This window comes from Onychomys torridus, chromosome 3 (genome assembly GCF_903995425.1).
Source record: "Onychomys torridus chromosome 3, mOncTor1.1, whole genome shotgun sequence".
Taxonomy (NCBI): Eukaryota; Metazoa; Chordata; class Mammalia; order Rodentia; family Cricetidae; genus Onychomys; species Onychomys torridus.
Genome location: NC_050445.1, coordinates 92,468,328 through 92,488,619, shown reverse-complemented (window position 1 = coordinate 92,488,619; position 20,292 = coordinate 92,468,328). Strand labels below are relative to the sequence as shown.

The following is a 20,292-nucleotide window of genomic DNA, read 5'->3' as shown; positions in this document are numbered from 1 at the left end:
GGCATAAAACAGAATAAGTCCATCCAAGGTAACTTATTTGATAAAAATAGCCATTTTATCAGTCATTTGAGATGAATTGCTCTCTGATTTCCATGCATGCTTTACTCTCTGTAGGGCTTAGGTCTGTGGAAGTAGAGAGTCCCTTCCAGCCAGCTGAGTTAAGGATTGCTTATTTCCTGTTTGGAAGCCCAAATTTGCCTTTGTGCTCAATATCTTCAAATGTTTAAATGGGCATTCTGCAATCCGAATCTGAGTCTGAGGATAAATATGACCCAGTGGCCTAAAAGTTGCACCTCTGCAAATCAGTTTCTACACACCGATGATAGATTATATTCTTTTCATATCATCATGAGATTTCAGATTTGAAGAACAATTGAAGGACAGTCTAGCTTAGCCCCACAGCTCAAAACATGAGATAAAAAAGCAAACATGGGAGCTGGAGAAATGCCTCAGCAGGCTAGAGTACTGACTTCTCTAGAGGACCTGGATTCAATTCCTAGCACCCAAATGGCAGTTTAAAACCATCTACAACTCTTGTCTCAGGGTCTCTCATGCCCTCTTCTGGTCTTAATTGGCCAGTATAGCATTACAAGCACATGGTTGACAGACATAAAAGAAGGCAAAACACACATACACAGAAAACTAATTAAATAAATAAATAATAAAAAGAAACTACAGGGAAATATCAAGGTAGTCAGTTGATTAGTTTGAATATTGCCATTTTACCCTACCTTCAGAACATTTACCCTAAAGTAAGAATTGCATGAGAGATATGAACACCAGGTACAGAATAGTTGCCCACACTTGAGTTAATGGCTCCACACCCAGGCATGTTAATGGGATGTTCCAAAATAAAGAGGAGTGGGACCTGTTGGGGGAGATCCATGGGCAGTTTGTGGGGGGAAATCAGTAGTGGACAGTACTTGCACTGCATTTCATTGAGTACAGTCATGGAATAATCAATTTAGAAAATAAGTCAGTAAAGGAGGGTTGGATCTCTGTTACTTTTTAACTGAATTACGGGTTCTCATAATTGATTTCTTGAGAGTTTAGTGTATTTTTTTTTTCCGAGACCCTGTGTTTACTTCACTTCTAGAAAGTAAATAGCGACAGCAGACTTCCTGCAAGGTCTGACCACTGAAGCAGCCCAGCAGAGAAATGCAGCCTCTCACATTCTGTTTTGTTTTAATGGCAAGGGCAGCTTCTACTTTCAAACAAGTCATTAAAACCCAGAAATGGGGCTCTGCCTCAGCACTCCATTCTGCACTAGATTACTAGTGGAGTGCTGTCGCTATTGAGAATGCTATTATGTGTGTGTTCCAGCAAAGCTACTCCTGTGTAGTACCGCATTTACAGTACTCAGAAGGGAGTGGATTGGGTGTGTGTGACCCAGAGCCTGAAAACTGACAAACATAAACAACCAACTAATAACAGTAGATAACTCTCTTAGTAGATTCCATTTTCTTTTCCTTTCTTATTTTTTAAAGAGCCATACGTATGACATTTAATTAGCTTTTCTATGTAAGAAGATAATTTTTATCATGATTTATTTTATAGTATAAGACATATATTTGTTAGAGGCACAGTCTCTGCTTAGAGTTGTACTCTGGAATTTTCTTGTCAATCTTGGATCAGGTAAAAAAATGTAATGGTGCTGTAACACACACAGAAACAAGGGGTGACTTCCCGTCTAATGATAATTAACCAATATTTCTAATATACAGCTCTTATATGTGTCTATGTCTGTTAGATATGATTACTATCTTCTGCAGGCATAAAGTCCAGGGATGGACCATGAGAGTAAAAAAAAAATGTGATGATAATACATAGTAATAAATATGTTGTCACTTTTAAGATGTATTGCCATTTTTCTAAGAGCTCACAGTGGAAAGAGATGGCTACTGAATGGTAGTTCTAAGAAAAGATACTTGTGAGAATGTAAACTAGAGCTTCCCAGGCTCATCTCAATCTCTTCATGTTGCTCATGCATTATTACCCAAAGGTTCTCCAGAATAGAAAATTGTATCAAGCTTCTAGTTGAATTTTCTTTGTAGCTCCAAAGATCAATTATTTGTAGTCTGTGCTAATATCAAATAAAGCAATACAATATTTTTAAAAGGACAGTTTTATTTCAGTGGCTTTGGGTTGACTTGAAGTTGGGTATGTTAATAAATGCACTGTCTCACATGAGGCTTAGCCATCAATGGGCGATATTGATGCTTGAGAACATGCGTGTTCATCAGCCAAGAAGATATTGAAGAGAGAAAGTTCCATACTGTGCAGCAGGGGGAATGAAAATAAAAGGTGTCTTTTTAATGTGACAACTTTGTAAGAACCCACAACAAATCTTCTTTTGTACCTAAGACTGCCCAGGAGACAGCAGGTCAGTGGTTCTTGTATTTGGTGATCTGTAAGGCCATTTTCTACTTGCAGATGGTTTGATATTGTTATTCATTGCCGTGGTTTGTTTTATTCATATATAAATCAATATAGAAAAAGTCTTGCAATATTACCCACTCCTCTAAAGCACAATAATAATTGATAATTGGTAATAATGTAGGGAAGAGAAGCATGTGTCTGAACCAGTGGCTGTCAAACTGAGAATGAGAAGATATCAATGAAAGTGTGAGAGAGCTCCACAGCCTTTGGTTCATCATTCATGTGCTTCCATTCGTTTGGCTATTTGTCCCTGTGATTTTTCCAATCTTGGGCTCAACAATTCACGCTCTTACAGTCCCTCCTCTTTCTCAACAATTGGACACCTGGAACTCCGCCTGGGGCCTGGCTGAGGATCTCTGCATCCACTTCCATCAGTTATTGGATGAGAGTTCCAGCTCAACTGGTAGGGTGTTTGGCCATCCTGGAAGGAGGGGACTGGACCTGCCTGTACTGAATCCACCAGATTTAAATGAATCCCCAGGGGAGTCTTGGCCATGGAGGACATGGGAATAGAGGGGAGGGGATGGGGGGAAGGTGGGGGTGAGGGTGGGAAGGGGGAGGACAGGGGAACCCATGGCTGATGTATAAAATTAAAACACAAATATAATAATAATAATAATAATAATAATAATAATAATAATAATAATAATAAAGAAAGTGTGAGAGAAACTGTTCAGTGGGTAAGACTGCTTGTTTGAGCACTTGAATTCAGATCTCAGCAAAAGGTATGTCTCACGTGCACCTGGAACCCCAGAATTGTAGGGGCTTAAGGCAGGAAAAGTCATGGGACTTTCTGTAGTGTAGCTCTGAGTTCAGTGAGAAGCCTGTCTCAAAGGAATATGGCAGAGAGTGATAAAACACAGTGCTCACAACTGTTGGTTCATAATAAGTCTGTGGAGCCCCCAGCTGGATCAGGCCCTCTGGATAAGTGAGACAATTGAATAGTTTGATCTGTTTGAGAGGCATCCAGGCAGTGGGACCAGGAACTATCCTTAATGCATGAGCTGGCTGTTTGGAACCTTGGGCTTACACGTGGATACATGCTCAGCCTGGAAGGAGGGGACTGGACCTGCCTGTACTGAATCCACCAGGTTTAAATGAGTCCTCATGGGTGTCTTGGTCCTGGAGGACATGGGAATGGAGGGGAGGGACTGGGGGGAAGGTGGGGGTAGGGGCGGGAGGGGGGAGGATAGGGGAACCCATGGCTGATGTATAAAATTAAAACACATAATAATAATAATAATAATAATAATAATAATAATAATAATAATAAAAAACACAGTGCCCAATGTCCTCTGGCATCTACACATGTCACAGACATACACACATATTTGCGTGAAAACACCACACACACACACACACACACACACACACACACACACACACTATACTTACATAATAATAGAGAACATATTGGTGAGTGGTGATATTTATTTTTATTTTTATTAATTACATTTATTCATTTATTTTACATCCTAATCTCAGTTGCCCTCCCTCCCCTCCTCCCATTCATCCCTCCCACTTCCCCCCACCCTCCCCAATCCACTCCTCCTCTGCTATCCTTAGGAAATAGAGAAAGATGAAGCAGGTTGGGTGGAATAGAATGTAGTAGGATTGAATAAAAAGAAAAAAAAAGTCACTGTCGAGAATGATTTCAAGTTTTTATTGTTTTAGGAAAAATATTTTATGAGCTATGTGTTTTGCTGCATGTGAATGACTAATTTACATAAATGGGTCACTTAGAAGTCTCAAAGCAGGGGAGTCCATGCATTTCAAGAAACTTGCTTCTCACTAGTTGCAGACATAGTTTGGGAAAGTCTGCCTTTCACGTCATTTTCCTCATTTCTTCATCCTATCCAATATTGAACACAGTTTAATCCCCCGCAGGAATAAAAAAAAAATATGAACGCAGATATCTAGGGGTGGAAGAAATGATCTGAGGGAAAGTAATTGGACTTTAAGTCTAGGAAAATGGCTCAGCAGGTCTGGGGTCATGTGGAAGCACTCAAAGAAACCAAGTTCCAATCCAGCTGTGGCTGTGTGTGCATGCACCTGTAGCCTCAATTCTGGGGCAGGGTGCGGGTGGGGGTGAGGGGATGGGGCAGATAGGAGGACAGTGAGGTTGCTGTCTGAGAGGAGAAAGAGAGTGACACAGCAGGACACCAAACATATTCTGATGTCCTCCATATGCACATGTATGTACACTCCCAACACACAGGTGAGAGCTGGCATTGTAAATACTCAGATAATTAGACCATTACAAATAAAAGACTGACTTGCATTGGCTTAAGATGATGTTCCTTTGTAGTGTAGCTTATAGATGCAGAAATACAGCAAAATGTAACCACCAGATAGAATGTCCTCTTAATCATTTTTCTATTACCAGCAATTTATAATAGGAATTCTTTTCTTTATAATTATGTTTTCATAGAAACAATGACCATGAACTAGAGTTTGATAGAAAACATTATTTCTAAAATACATTCAGGGAAAAATGTGAAAGCCCCCAAAGCTTTGGCCTAAAGTTGTTGAAAAAGAATAAAAACCATAAATGTAATCAGTTCCATTAAAATCTTTGACAGTAAGATACTAAAGACATGTTTCAAGAGGACCTTATTAGTGAACTTTTCCCATGTGTCCTGAGACACTTGTGATGAACGTTTCAAAGATCCGCAATGAAGGCTGGTATAATATCAAGTGAGAATGGATGTTTTGTTTTCTTTCTACTACATAGACCATGGTTTGTGTTCTCTTGGTGTATCATACACATTACACGCCTCACAATAGCATCCCTTTTTTTTGTTGAAATTGCTGTTAAGCCACCCAGCAAGAAAGGGATAATTCTGTTCTGGGATTTGTAGGAGGGTGTCAGAGGAATCAGAAATACTGGAGATCACATTTATAATACAATGGCACGAATTTAAATAAAGCCACACTACTATGAAAACATTTAATTTTACAAAAGCTTCAACCTATTTCTTCTCAATTTGTTGTCCCTTTAAATTAATTATTTATATCTTACAATGTAACTCTACATTGATTAGCATCCTTTTATCTCAGTTGTAAAGAACCTTCCCATAGAAACAGCTTTTGAATTAAAATAATACGATGATGGGCATTCTCAGAGATCTTGCACATTCTTTAACTCTGCATCACTATTGTTCAAACTGAATATCACTCTATAAAAATAGATGACACCTTTCACTATTTTCCTGGGGCAGTCTACTAGCATCCACGCATGTATCTTCAGTATAGATGGTTATGAATACAGGGTTTTAGTGGATTGGCATTGTTTTGTTTATTTCAGCAAAGTTTGATTAAAAGATTAAAGAGAATCTTGATGAAAAAAGGTCATGTGTCAAGAAAGCTTATTTTCATTTGAACCTTTATTTTTAGCATTTTTGAAGCTTAACCAATCCTTTTCAATTCCCATTTGCTAATTGTAGAATGTTATTCCACATGCATTTTGTGTCTTCCTGTTGATGACCAGAGAAGGACATAAAGATTGACAGTTAATTTAGCAGTTTAAAGAATTACTACTTTATATTGGGGCCAGGTTTGCAAACCGTTGTACACAGTATATGCTACACTACAGCAATTTTCCATTAACCTATTTGCTTTCTAACATTTCCAGATGTGGGAAGTAGACACATAAGTTAATCCTGAAAAGCATTTTCTTTTTCTTTCTCATCTTGAATACATTGCATTGGCATGCCATTTCCCCTTCTTCTAGTATGTTGGTTACAGTATACATCTTAAATATATGTGTTCATATATACATACACACACACATACACACACACACACACATATGTAAGTATGTATGCACCTAAATGTGCACACATATGTCTATCTCCTTCATAGTATCTAAAAGATGCTACAAGTTCCCTTCAGTTCCTTCTTATTTCACAAATTTTTTGTAAAAAAAATAAATAAATAAAGAGTAGCTAGGGCAGGATTTCTTCAACTTAAAAATAACAAGAACAACAACAAAATACCACTCCCTACCCCCCTTTATTCAATGATGTGATCTTGCCTATTCACTACCATGTACTGGAGCTTCCTGTCCCTTAATCTGCAATATTATATATACCAAATGCTCACCACAAGTACCTATTAATGGGACTTACTTGGCAAATATTATTCCACATATAAATTATTATGGCCAGGTTGTAAGGTTGTGATCCAATCATCACAAATAATGTCCCAGTAAAAGAAGGAAGTTTGGGCCTAGAGAAGTCACACACAAGAAGATAAGAAAAGATATAGAGAAGAAATGACCTTATGCAATGCCAAGTATAGATACAGAATAGATCCTTCTCTCATGGCCCACAAAAGAAGCCACCTCTGTAGCATGAATCTTAAAAGTTCTTATTAATAAAATCAAACCTGGGCCAGGTATTGGGGTGAACACTGGAATATCAGAGAGGCAGAACAGGCCACAGCCACCTCACCTTGCCAATTCCTCAGCTGATCCTGTTTCCTCAGACTGGAAGCCTCTGTGTCCTTATCCAAATGGATCTCAGCTAAACTGCTTCTCAAAAGCCTGAAAGCTTAACCAGTCACTTCCTGATTTTCACACCTTATATACCTTTCTGCTTTCTGCCATCACTTCCTGAAATTAAAGTCTCACTTCTTGGCATTAAAGGTGTGAGTCACCATGCCTGGCTGTTTTCATTGTGGCTTTAACTCACAGATATCCAGATGGATCTCTGCCTTCCAAGTGTTAGGATTAAAGGTGTGTGTGCCACCACTTTCTGGCCTCATCCAGTGGCTGTTCTGTTCTCTAACCCCAGGTAAGTTTATTAGGGTGCACAATATTTTGGGGGAACACAATACCATCACACACCCCTGATGCCATCTTGCTCTTAGGCTTATAGCATCAGAATTTGGACATAGCAGATGCCAGAGGCCAGTTGAATGTAGTACCTTTTCTATCATGGGTAGTTGTAGCTAGAGTTTTCCTGCCTGGCCTACAGTCAGGACAAATCTCTCTCACCCACCAGGCCCATAGACTCTCAGACCCAACCAACACATAGAAACTTATATTGCTTACAAACTGTATTGCCATGGCAGGCTTCTTGTTATCTACTTCTATCTTAAATTAATCCATTTCTATTAATTTATACTTTGCCACGTGGTTTGTGGCTTACCAGTAACTTACATCTTCCTTGTCATGGTGGCGCTGGCAGTGTCTCCACCCAGCCTTCCACTTCCCACAATTCTCCTCCTCCTTGTCCTGCCTACCCTATCCTTCCTGCTTGGCTACTGGCCAGTCAGCACTTTATTTATTTTAACCAACCGGAGCAACGCATTTGACGTACAGACCATCCCACAGCAGGTAGTTGTTTCACATGTTGCATGCATCTTACATTCACATATCTATCATAGACATGAATCATGTAAGACTGGATAGTTTATCCTCCCATAACTCTGAGAGAGTATACAGAAGTGCATTATGGTCATTTTTTTCTAGCTGTGTACTACTAGTATCCACATAGAGAGTGTCATATAGCTATAAACTATCTTAATCTTTATTTTTTTCTACTGTAGAAAAATATGGCCCTGAATAGCTCTCATCTAATTATCAACAAACTCTTTTACTCTCTTCAGCCAAAGCCAGTGATCATTCTGTTCAGGTCTGGAATCTAGAAAGTAAGTGGAATAGTCCAATCTTGATGTATTTCTCTTGAATTCTGACTTTAGTAGTACTACCTCCCTTATTCCTTTGGGGATTTTTTTTTTTTTTTTGTCTTCATTTCAAAGTACTCCACTATCTTTTTTTTTTTCTTTTCTCATGTAGATATGATATAAAACATGAGGGCAGGAGTGGGTATTTTCTCCTTTCCCTTAGGAATTTAAAAGGTAACATCGACTCTCTTTGAGAGATTTTACCTTTTTCAGTGAAGGAAATGCAGCAGCATGAAATCCCTTGCCTGTTTCTTTTTGTCAGTCTTCATAAAAATTGTATGACGTGTGACCATTAGAATTGATGGGGTACAGTTTGATCTTTTACATGGCATTACCTTAGGAGTCTGTAGAGTGTGTATTTACATTCAAAGACAGTTATTTCTAGTTGCCTGTGGCAGTTATGGGTCCAGGGCAGGGAGAGAGAACACCTTTGGATTGAATTTTTAGACTTCTTTGTCCTATTCAGCGGTGTTATATATCCTTTAAGTTGTAAAGCTAAAATGGGTCTTTGCAACCAGGCTAGCATAATTTTTAAAAAAAATGTCCCTGTCACAAAAAGTCAAGTTCAACATCAATCTAAATGTTACATTAAATATGTTCAATCAGGCAAGATGCTACCTTCTGTGACACATCAGATTCCTTTAGATTGTTGTGAGTATCCATGTGGATAGAGGCTATATCTTTTTGAGGATCAAAATTCATTTTGAAGAAAATGTTGCATAGTTCCTTTATGGTTGGCAAAGACGAGCATCTACTTCTTTTAAGTTTGTTTTGCTGGTGAGAGGTTAGAACACCATGTCCTAGCATCTTTCAGCACCTATTTTATTCCAATGCACTAAGAATGAGTAGCTTTTGTCCTTTGTCTGAGCATGAAGCATGGACTAACCTGTCACATTGGATTATTAATTTCTTCTTACTTTTAAAGATTTGGAAGCTTCCTCATGGCCACAGATAGTCTTAAATGCCTTTGAGATCTTTAAGTTGTAGACATGTTGGTTGTGTTCTACAAGTTCATAATTCCAGTGTCACCATAAAACACTGAAGTTGGAAAAGCAGGCTACGTGAAAATTTTTGCCTGACTGTATTTAGGATAGAATGGTTTCTGGGAAATAAACACAAAGCAAAGCCATGAAGGTTGGTATCTGAACCAAGTCTCCCACTGAGAATCTATATTACCATTCCTGGGGTGACTTAGCCTTTCTATATCTCAATGGTTTGAAGCCAAACCATATCCAAGGAAGGTCGGTAAGACTGGGACTTAAAATCTTATTTTAATAACCACACATTTTTAAAATGGGATTTTCCTAATAGAGAGTTATTACTAGAAATATAAACTATTCAATAAAATTGTTTATACATAACAGACCAATGTTGAAGATGTACCATGTTCTAGGAGCTATTATCAGTGACTAGATTATTAACAAGCAAACAGGTATCTGCTGACCTATACTGAGTGATGTGATGCACTGGTAAACCCATGGAAAATTGAAAACACCCCAACACATCATCCCAGTGAACATTCTGGCATAGGAATGAGATAGAGTATCAATTATTTAATCTTGGGATTATACTTGAGCTCAAAGTGAGGCTTGATATTGAAGTTCAGGTTCCAAAAAGATCACAATCCAGAATTCTAATTATGATTTTTACTACTGCATACTGCATACATGCTGCTTCTGTACTACAGTAAACTTGAGAATATGGGCAGTTTGAAAGTTGGCACTGTCTGTAGTGTATGGGTAGTAACTCCATATCTGATGCTAAGATAGTTTTCCTGGTTGGTAACAAGTCTGTGTGTTGTACTTTGTCTATGCCAGCAGAATAACATATCTTGAATACAAGAAATGTTTAGCATTAGAACCATCCAAAGTCTATCTTGTAGCTCATCTCCATATCTATTACTTTCTTTCTTTTTTTATGAGACAAATGATACTTTTCTTTTTTCTTTTTTTTTACATCCTTCTTTCATCTATTACATCCTGATCACAATTTCCCCTCCTTCTCCTCCCCCAGTCTCTTCCCTCCACCTCCCCTCTCTCTTAGATCCACCATTCCTCTATCTCCCCTCAGAAAAGAGCAGGCCTCCCAGAAACATCAACCAAACATGACATAATACATTACTGTAAGACCAGACACATACTATCACATCAAGGCTGGATGAAGCAAGCCAGTAGGTGGAGGAAGGTCCTACAAGCAGGCAAAGGAGTCAGTGACTGCCTCTCCTCCTGCTGTTAGAAATCTCACTAGAACATCAAGCTACTCAGCAATATATATGGAGAGGATCTAGGTCAGACCCCTACAGGCTCCCTGATCGATGTGACCCTCTTGAATACCAGTCAATTGATTCTGTGGGCCATGTACTCTTGGTATCCCTGACCCCTCTGGATCCTCTGATCCTTCCTCTCCCTCCTTCACAGGACTCCTTGAGCTCTGTGGAATGTTTTGTTTGTTTGCATTTTATTTTTCATTCTTTTACATACCAATTACAGTTCCCCTCCCACCCTTCCTCCTGCCCATCCCCCTCTCCCCCCTGACCCACTCCCCCAAATCATAGTGTTATAGACACAGAACTTAAATGTAGTAGAATGAGTGGCTTTGAGGCTCTGTTATGCTGGTCTGACTAGTGATTACATAAATGGCTGAATTCAGTCTCCAGAGCAGTTTGATGTCCTGACACTCAAATCTTTCATGCATAATCATATGATTGGTCTTCCTGGTGTGTCCAGTCTCCAACAAAAGTATTGGCCAGCCTGACTCACAAATCTAGTATAGCTATCCGTACCTGTAGCGGTTTGGATCAGAATATCTCCTGTAGGCTCAGATTTTTGAACACATGATTCCTAGTAGGTAGCCCTGTTGGAGAGGTTTAGGAGGTGTGGCATTGCTAGAAGTACATCACTAGAGGTAGAATTTGCTGTAACCAGTTCACTCTCTGTGAATTATGCTTATGGTTGAGAATGGGATCTCTCTCAACTTCCTGTCCTGGCTGACATGCCTGCAGCTTCTTGCCATGCCTCTTCATCATGATGGACTCTTATCTTTCAAAAACCATGAGACAAAGTAAACACTTTCTTCCTTAAGTTGTCCTGGTCACATTATTTTATCACCAAACAGAAAAGTAACTAGTATGCCACCTCAAAAAAAAATTCCCTGGCTAGCTATGTCATGCGTTATCTCACAGAAGCCTAGGGCCGTTTCTAGAAGTAGGAAAATACCAAAGGCTTTACAAAAAGGGCAAAGATGAGTCTTTACATGAGCCCCACAGTGACTGCCCCTGTACTGGACATTGTCATTCTGAAATGTTGGGTGGACAGGCTTGTGGCATGGAACCATGCTTAGGCCCATCCTTCTTCCTCTGTACACTGGACTGAACTGTGGTGCTCACTCTTAGAACAGCTTCATGATTAAAGAGCATATCTGGGCACCTAGAGTTTACTCTGAAGCTTAGATACGGAAGTGTCCTTCTTCTCTATGATTATTGTGGTTTTCTTGTGGTGAGTTTATGATTTACCTTGTTGTGGTAAATATTTCTATTTGTGTTACTACTAGCTGAAGTATATAAGAATGCACATTCTTTTCAGAGGCTTTTGAAACTATTCAATCTCATTTTCTGTGTCTCACATTTCACGGACTTTCTTTGTCATTTTGATCATTTTACCCTCTCTGCTTCAGTAGAAACTCCTTTTCAATTTGGCAGAGCATTCTGAGTCAGGGGAGTAAAGAGTTCCCTTTTCAATTTTGTTTCTGTGAATTTGTTTTTATAAGAGTTCTAACAATGGTTACACAATTTCAATTGCATAACTGTTTCATGATAGTATTTTCTCTCTCTCCTTTCCCAATACCTAATACAATTAGAGTTTTATTTTTGTATGTGTGAATATGACAATTACCTTCAGAAAATATGTCAATTATAAAGTAGAAAAACTTTTTGAAAGGCACTTGAGCATTTCTTTATCCTTTTCTGACATTTACTATGAACAAAATGAAAATCCCAGTGATCATTTCTACATCCTTTTATGTCTTTTACTATGAAGAAAATGAAAATCCTAGGGAACACTGTGAATTTTTTCACTAACAGTGGCAAAATAGCATACAGTCTTGAACTGCACATGTTTTTCTAACGTTATAAGAAAAGTGATAGGTTTCCATTTCAACTTTAGTTTTGTAAAAAGACTTCTGATAGAAAAGATTTTCTGTAATTAATTTATTCTCCAAAGACCATGTATGTATAGTGTATGAGCATTGTTGAGGAAAGTAAACACTACAGCTTTATTTGCAGACTGAAGTGATTTTTGTTAATATGTGGTGTTTCTTGTGGTTTCCTGCTTCTGGAGGGGGGCGGGGTTCACTTACAGTTGAGAATGGATTGACAGGTGCTCTTTAACCAAGCAATGTTCACACAGCATGCTACTTGGTAGGCAGTAGGAGCAGTTAAGAGCAAATGATAGTCGCTGTTCTTCATCTTCAACTCGAGGCTGTATCCTTTATAACACCTTTCATTTATTATCATCATGTTTTCTGCCCCTTCCCACACAGGTGAGCTTGTTTTACAAGGCCCCGTGTTTATCAAAGAGCCCAGCAACAGCGTTTTCCCTGTTGGTTCAGAGGATAAAAAAATAACTTTAAATTGTGAAGCAAGAGGCAACCCTTCACCTCATTACAGGTAATGTGGGAATGTTGAACATGTAAATGAAAATGGAGCAATTGTAGTTGGTTTAGCTTCATTATATTCTGCTGGCTTAAGGTGTGATAGATGCACAGTGCTATAGATCTGTGTTGTGTTCAACAAAACTGATTCCATGAACATTTAATCTTTAAGAAAACAAATCTGAATTAAAGGAAAAAACATAAATATGATTTGTCTTTTCACTAACTTATAGTGTAATTTAATTTATAATGTGTTTAGATTACAAATCAAGTTATACGATATCAAGAACACATTCCTTATTGGCTTAAAATTAAGTGGTGTTTGAATCATTTTTTAATACAATCTTGTCCTTCCTTTCTTTGCTGATATTGGGTATGAGTTCAGAGGCTCAATAAATGTGAAAGAATTAAATACCTTTTTACATAAATAATTTAAATTATTTTGAAAAGAAAATTATTCCATTAATCATATTTTTTAAAAGCAATGTTAAATCTTCACTTTCAAGATTTTGTAAAAACTTGTTCACTGAAACCTTCAACTGTCAGAAAAAAAAAGTATAAGAAGAAAAAGCTGAATTTTTATCTTAAGATAAAAATGTCAACATTTTGGAAAGTGATCAGGATTATGTGATGGGATGAGTATTTAGTTGATTAAATAACACAAGATTAACAATTTTTATTCACGGATACTTAGGGCACCCAATTTAATGAAGAGATAAATTATTTATAATTAGCATATGCTGCTTCCCTAGAAGTGGATGGGGTAGAGTGTTCCAGACACCTTCACAGCAGCATGCACTTCCAAGTCCTTGCTGATATCTGTATCAAAGCTGTTTACACAATTCCTGTACTTTGCAGAAAAAGCACTCTTCCTCCTACATAAATAAAAGTCTATAGGTTCAGAGTCATTATTTAGATACTATTGAACTTCTATTGTTCTCTGAAGCCAATATAAATAATAGACGCCAACAATCCTTGTTAAAGTGGGTCAGGCTTGCCTTAAAGACAGACACTTTCAGATTTATGCACCTGGAAGTAATCAAGGTCAGTTTTTTTAATATGTTAACAGTCTACTAATGGAACACCTACTATGTACTTTCAGCAAAATATGCATTAACTTTGTATGTTAACTGGTCTGAATTAGCAGAGTCGAGGATACAGGGTAGTCTTTTCTCTGTTTCTACTTCTTGCTATAGAAATAAGAATAGTATTAAGAAAATGAGAAATTATTTTATGACTTAGATGACTATTCATACAAGTGTTAGTACATAAACATTTGGAAATATTCCTTCTTCTTTGGAGGAAAGTGAACAGATGACTTGATGATGATGCCATCTTGGAAGTACTGTTTCTCACGCTTTCCTAAGGATTTCTGATACCTTATGAAGACTGTTTCTGCCCCTAATAAAACACTTTTATATATAGGACTTTAAATACGATGAACCCATGTGAATGATAAGCATGGATGTTTTTATTGTTGTTGATGGAGTTGTATCTCCATATTTATCTTATGAATTATTTGGTGGTAAATGTATTCAGTGAAGAAATTGTGAAGACACAGATATTGTCATGAGGGAATGTATTTCTAAATGAGAAGATTAATTATGTTTGTAGAATGCTATCAAATAGCCAGATGTCTTGGGCTTGGAAACCTATAAATCTTTTGTAGTAATTATATCTTTTACTCTAGGTATTCAAGGCAATACTGTAGATCTGACTGTGAATCATTTGGCAGTGATCCTTCTGTTTTATTGTGTACTCTGGAATACCAATCTACTTTTTGTTATGTTTCAGTTCAAGCAAAATCTGTATCTGAGGAAAGGAAATACATAGCTTTCATTGATTTGTTGGTGTGGTATTTGATAAATTAAGATATTTAACACACAACACAATGTTTCAAAATCCTCAGTTGCCAGCCAAATAGAGCAGACACTTTTATCTTAGCTTTAAAGAATTTATGGACTGAAGGTTTCTAACAATATGAAATTTTACTTGTGCTAACAGTTTATAATTACTGTAACTGAAGGCTAGAAACACAAGGGAACCCATTTTTTCTGAGAGGCATTATACTTTCCTATAACAACAATTCCAAAAAATGGTTTCTGTTTTTGTGTGTTCTCTGTAGAGGAAGTAGATTGCACTTGAGTAAAAGAAATGTAGAATAATGTAGGCCATATTTATGACTCTACCTATCTTCACCAAATTTTGCCTTTAATAGTGCACTAATTAATATACCTTATTATTCTTTTTGTTTTTATTTTGCGTTTTTGAGACAGGATTTTTGGCACTAGTGGCACACACCTTTAATCCCAGTACTTGGGAGGCAGGGGCAGATGGATTTTTGAGTTCAAAACCAGCCTCATCTACAGAGCTGATCCAGTATGGCCAAGGCTACAGAGAGAAACCCTGTTTTGAAAAATAACTTATTATTCTTAAAATGATTCATAAATAATCATTCTTACTTTCCACATTCTTTAGAAATTTACAGAGTTTAGATGTAGTATAATAACAAAAATGAGTATTTTAATGAAGCAATAAAAAATTATTAGAGATTATATCATTATAAAAACATAGATGGCCAAATAGGAAGCCAGACTCTGAACCAAGGAGGGAAATCATTCATTGAAAGGGACCCAGTCATGTTCCTGAAGATTCAGAACAAAGCTTAAGAATCTTATTAGAATTTGTCCTTTAAAAGCACAAAGAGACTGTCCTGAGGACTGTAGCAAATATGCCTCATGAGAGATCCTGTCCCTGTTATTTCCCCTTTGGGTAAAGATAACTCTTAATTGGTCATATTAGAAATCCAAAAGTTCAGAAATTCTCATGAGAAATTACTCATTTAAAGGTCTAATTGAGAATTTTATTCTTTCTCTCACATTTCCCAGCCTGCACCCTAAAGCCCATATTTAAAGGTTAATTAGTATTCGCCTGACTCTAATTGCTAATGGTGCTCAAAGAGGTTACCTTAAGGAAGAATTAATGTAAAGGACTTTTTTCTTATTTCGTCATTGGGCTCCAAATGCCTAACATCGGATGAAGGTGTCCACTTGGAAGGATCCCTGTCATATTTGATACCATTCTTACTTAAAGAACCATAGATATAGGATAACAGGAATACACACACACACACACACACAAATGGATCAAGCAAGTAACAAAGTCAAATAAAGCGGGACTGCCCAAAGGCTCTTAGATTCATTAGTTAGGTACTGGAATTTCATGTGTTCAGCTATAAGCCTACCAGATGGATTTGGTCTATAATTACTGTCCACAATCTGTCCAGTTTGAGCATCAGCTCTGCTTTTTATCCATACTATAGGCTGAAAAAAAACAACAACAAAAGACAAAAAACAAACAAAAAACAAGTCCTAAGGCTGAATGTGGTCCCAGAGTTTTCTATGTAATTTTATGTCTTATACACATGGAAACATTCTATTTTAGATCAAAGTATTAATTTAAATTTTCACTTTATCAGTCACACAAACCCCATTTCAAAGCTCTACTACTGTCCTGCCCCCAAAGCCTTCCAGGTGTCCTCATTTCTCAGCTTCTTACTGCAGTACTGTGCCTGGGCATGGCACCTTGACATTCCTATATTACTCAGTGAATTATGATTGTCTTGATAGGTTGTCACTCTCCTGGGATAATGGTGTTCACTATAGCTCTCTAGCAAAAAATAAGAGCTTACTTAGCTTGAAAAAGATTCACAATGAAATTGAAAAGATGAGCCAGGCGGTGGTGGCACATGCCTTTAATCCCAGCTCTCAAGAGGCAGAGGCAGGTGGGGCCAGCATGGTGTACAGAGCAAGATCCAGGAAAGGCACAAAGCTACACAGAGAAACCCTGTCTCAAAAAAACCAAAGGAAAAAAAAGAAAGAAAGCAGTTGACAAGATAAAAAGAAGGAATTTAGAAGATCATATTTCAGAATTCAAAAATGCCATTGCAAAACTACAGCTTCAAAGTGGTAGTTTATTCTTCTCTAGACATTAGAGTTTGGATTAAGTCTTCCTTGTTGGCTCCATTTGAAGATAGTTTATCTTGAGGTATCTAAGATGTCTTTCAGGAACCTAAGCTTCCTGATAGCTTCCCCACAATGTCTCATGAAAGAGTTCATCTTTGTTATTTGTATCATCAGTTGTCCCTGCTCATATCAGAAAAATGTAAATAAAAACACAACCAATATTATGACCAGTCCATATTCACAAAGAAGATTAGCTTTCAGACATTAAAGGTATCATGTAACCCAATAAATCACATATTTTTGTTTATTGCTATATGTTTTTTTAAGTAGGATGAGGAGAGGGTATATGAATTATATTGATCAAAATTTAAATCAATCAACTGGGTCACTTTTACTTGCTTAACCACTGACTAAGTCTTGGGGTGAAGGGTGCTCCTATTTCCTGCGCCAGAATCACATGCCACATAGCATCTTCAGAGGAGAATAAGGAAGCTCTTACCAGAAAATTTAAAATTTATAAAGGGAAGCCAAATCTTCCAAGAATGTTGTGTAACTTCTAGATCTAGAATACTTAAGATAACCACTGATGGATTTGAACTAGGTTATAACCATTTAAGCTAAACAGCAGTTTTAATTGATCGTACCACCAATCTGGAGAGAGAGAGAGAGAGAGAGAGGGAGAGGGAGAGAGGGAGAGAGAGGGGGGGGAGAGAGAATGAGTGTACATTAATATTTAACATGTATTAGTGAATGAGAAATGGGAGTCTGCATCATGAAATACATTTTTACAATGATTTTTTTAAATGTGCATATCAACTTAACTCATTTCAATCATTTCTGAAGTCTAAATAGTTATTTTTGGATAAAGTATTGAATATGTAAATTCATACACTCATTCTTTCAAGGGCTGCAATTATTCTCATCACTTCAGTAAACACAATAACAAACATTGCAGCAAACACAAATGCATTTGCTTATTAACTTGAAAGCTGCTTCTAAAACCACAAATTGCTTCTGTGATTACATTACTAAATTTCCTGTCAAAGCCCAAATAAAGGATCGCCTGTTGCCTTAATAAGTGCTTATCATGGGCTTATTTCCCAAACACAACTCCAAACCTCCCAAGATTCTGGCATTATTTGATTGTTTTTGCTTTGTTTTATCGTGTGGGCCAAAATGTAAAGTTTATTTTTCTTCAACTTGTTTCTATGCTTGCGTTTCACTGACCAGATTTTGTGTGATAAACCTGACATCTCAGAGGACAATTATTTCATGCAATCCACTGTAAGCTTAATTATATGTTGTGATTATTTTTAAACTACTCAATACCATGTATTTTATTATTTAGGTCTGTTAGTTTCAGTTCCAAGGGATGAGTCTCCCTAACTTCATAACCAAGCTCAATTGGCAGACTGTTAGACTTTATTGCCTTAAATCACAGTGACAACAAAATATATCCATGTTTGTATTCACTGCTGTTAGACCAATCTTGTGTGTTTCTGTGTAAGAGGTTGTCATATCTAATCATAACAGGAATGGCAAATAAATCATAAGTAAGTAGTACATGAAAAGAGTAGTTCATTCTCTGTTTTGTGTTTGCTTCTTGGCATTGACCACATCCAGTGAAGACTTCAAGGAACCTGCGTATGTGTAGGATGATAGGTTAAATTTGATTATTCTATTCAGGAAACTCCTGTGAATACTTTATCCATTGTCATATGATGCCAGATCTTAGAATTTGAAAAACAGATATGGTCACCATGAAATGGAGCTTTTATTGCTTAAGCAGTACCACTAAATCTTGAAAAGATAGGCTTTTCTTCTTAATGTAATATTATTTGAATTTGTGGTCAAACACACACACATACACACACACACACACACACACACACACACACACACACACACACACATTCTCTGTCTTCCTTCCTCCCTCCCTCCAACTTGTTCAATATTTTAGAAGGCAATTATGCATATATTTTTGCCCATTGTTTAGGTTCTTGAAAATAACATTTAGAGTCTTTATCATTTACAAATAGTCACTATCCATTTTGAAATGCTTATTTGTGCCTCATAGTATAACCACAGAGTACACTGGCCCCCAAGTGTGTAGCTGTCCTAAAGAATTGTCTTCAGAGAGCAATCTGTATTCAACTCCACCACTCTGTTGCCTGATTTTCTCATTCCCTTTACTTTCTTAGAAGTTCTCCTGTTATGCAGAGGAGGTAAATATTTAAAAAAAGTATATGAATCAAATATATACTTCATCGGGTAGGAAGAAATCTAGGACCTCTAATTTTAGCTCCCAAAATAACCATTTCTAGTATTTGTTCAGGTCCAAACTGACACAGAGAGTCGGGTTCAGGAGTGTTCCTTCACTGAGAATCAGTCAGCTTCTGATGCAAGGAATGGTAAACTGTGTCACACTTATGGATCATACAAAGCAAATTAATCCACATAGAAGGAACATTTGAACACTGAAGGCTGACAATAAACTTGTAAGATCATTCTAGGATGTTACAACATGATTATATAGAGGTGCTTAATCTTATGACATTTACCACATGCTAAAGAAACAAGGTTAGTCAGCTTCAGAAGCACAAGGTAAATGTTAGAGGATTGAAATTCTGCGGTGTGCAGCCCAAAGGGCCATGGCTCTGCCTGCGTTAGCTCCAGATCCTTGGGCTGAGGCTTCCAGAATGGAATTTGGGTGTGCAAATGCACTCTTGTGAAGCTTGAAAGTATGCCCAGATTTCAGCAAGATTGCATTCTGATACTTGAGAGTGTTATTGCTTTTTTATGAATTTAAAAATTTCATGATCAAAGGGGAAAATCTGAACGTTTTACACAGAATTATGAATTCACAAAACTAAAAAACCTTATCACATTTTAAACAGTTCTCTAATTTGTGACCTTGATGTGTGATGTAACTCCTGTGTTTACTTACAGCTCTGTCCATTCATTAGGTATTGAAACTCCCTGGGATTTGAAGTTCACACTCAAGAGCCACACAATTTAACAATGTTTAAAGCAAATTTAAAATTTTGTTTCTAGCCTCATTCATAGCCACTCTTAGCCATATGTAGCCCATGTGCTGCAAGTTGGACTTATTTGCTAGTTTACTGTATTGTTCTGAAGTCTGAAAAATGAGATTAAAATTTTCAGCAAATAAAATGAGTCTGATTTGCAGATTTCTTTGGCCATATACTTTATTAAGAAGGAGGTATCATGTCTTCAGTTTTCTAGATTATTTCCTTTTAAAGTCATTTTATGTCTTTTATTTATGCATATGTGTGTGTGTGTGTGTGTGTGTGTGTGTGTGTGTGTGTGTGTGTGTGTTCTTGTGTGAATTTGTGTGAACCGTGTGCATGCAGTGCTCAAAGAAGGCAGAATAGTGTTCTCAGCTCCACTGGAACTGGAGTTACAGTCAGTTGTGAGCTGCCTAATGTAGGTGCTGGGGACCAAACCTAAATCCTCTGCCAGAGCAGCCAATACTCTTATCTACCAAGGAATCTTTCTAACCACAATTTTATTTCTATGCAGATGAAAA

At 37.3% G+C, this 20,292-nt stretch overlaps 1 protein-coding gene across 1 annotated transcript in view; it reads left to right on the top strand.

The window, feature by feature from the left end:
• LOC118580085 (contactin-3-like) overlaps positions 1-20,292 on the top strand; it is a 140,789-nt gene that overhangs the window by 109,711 nt on the left and 10,786 nt on the right. Inside the window, exon 3 of the mRNA XM_036181889.1 lies at positions 12,667-12,793. Within this exon, the coding sequence (XP_036037782.1) occupies positions 12,667-12,793 (127 nt within the window). The remainder of the gene's footprint in view (positions 1-12,666; positions 12,794-20,292) is intronic.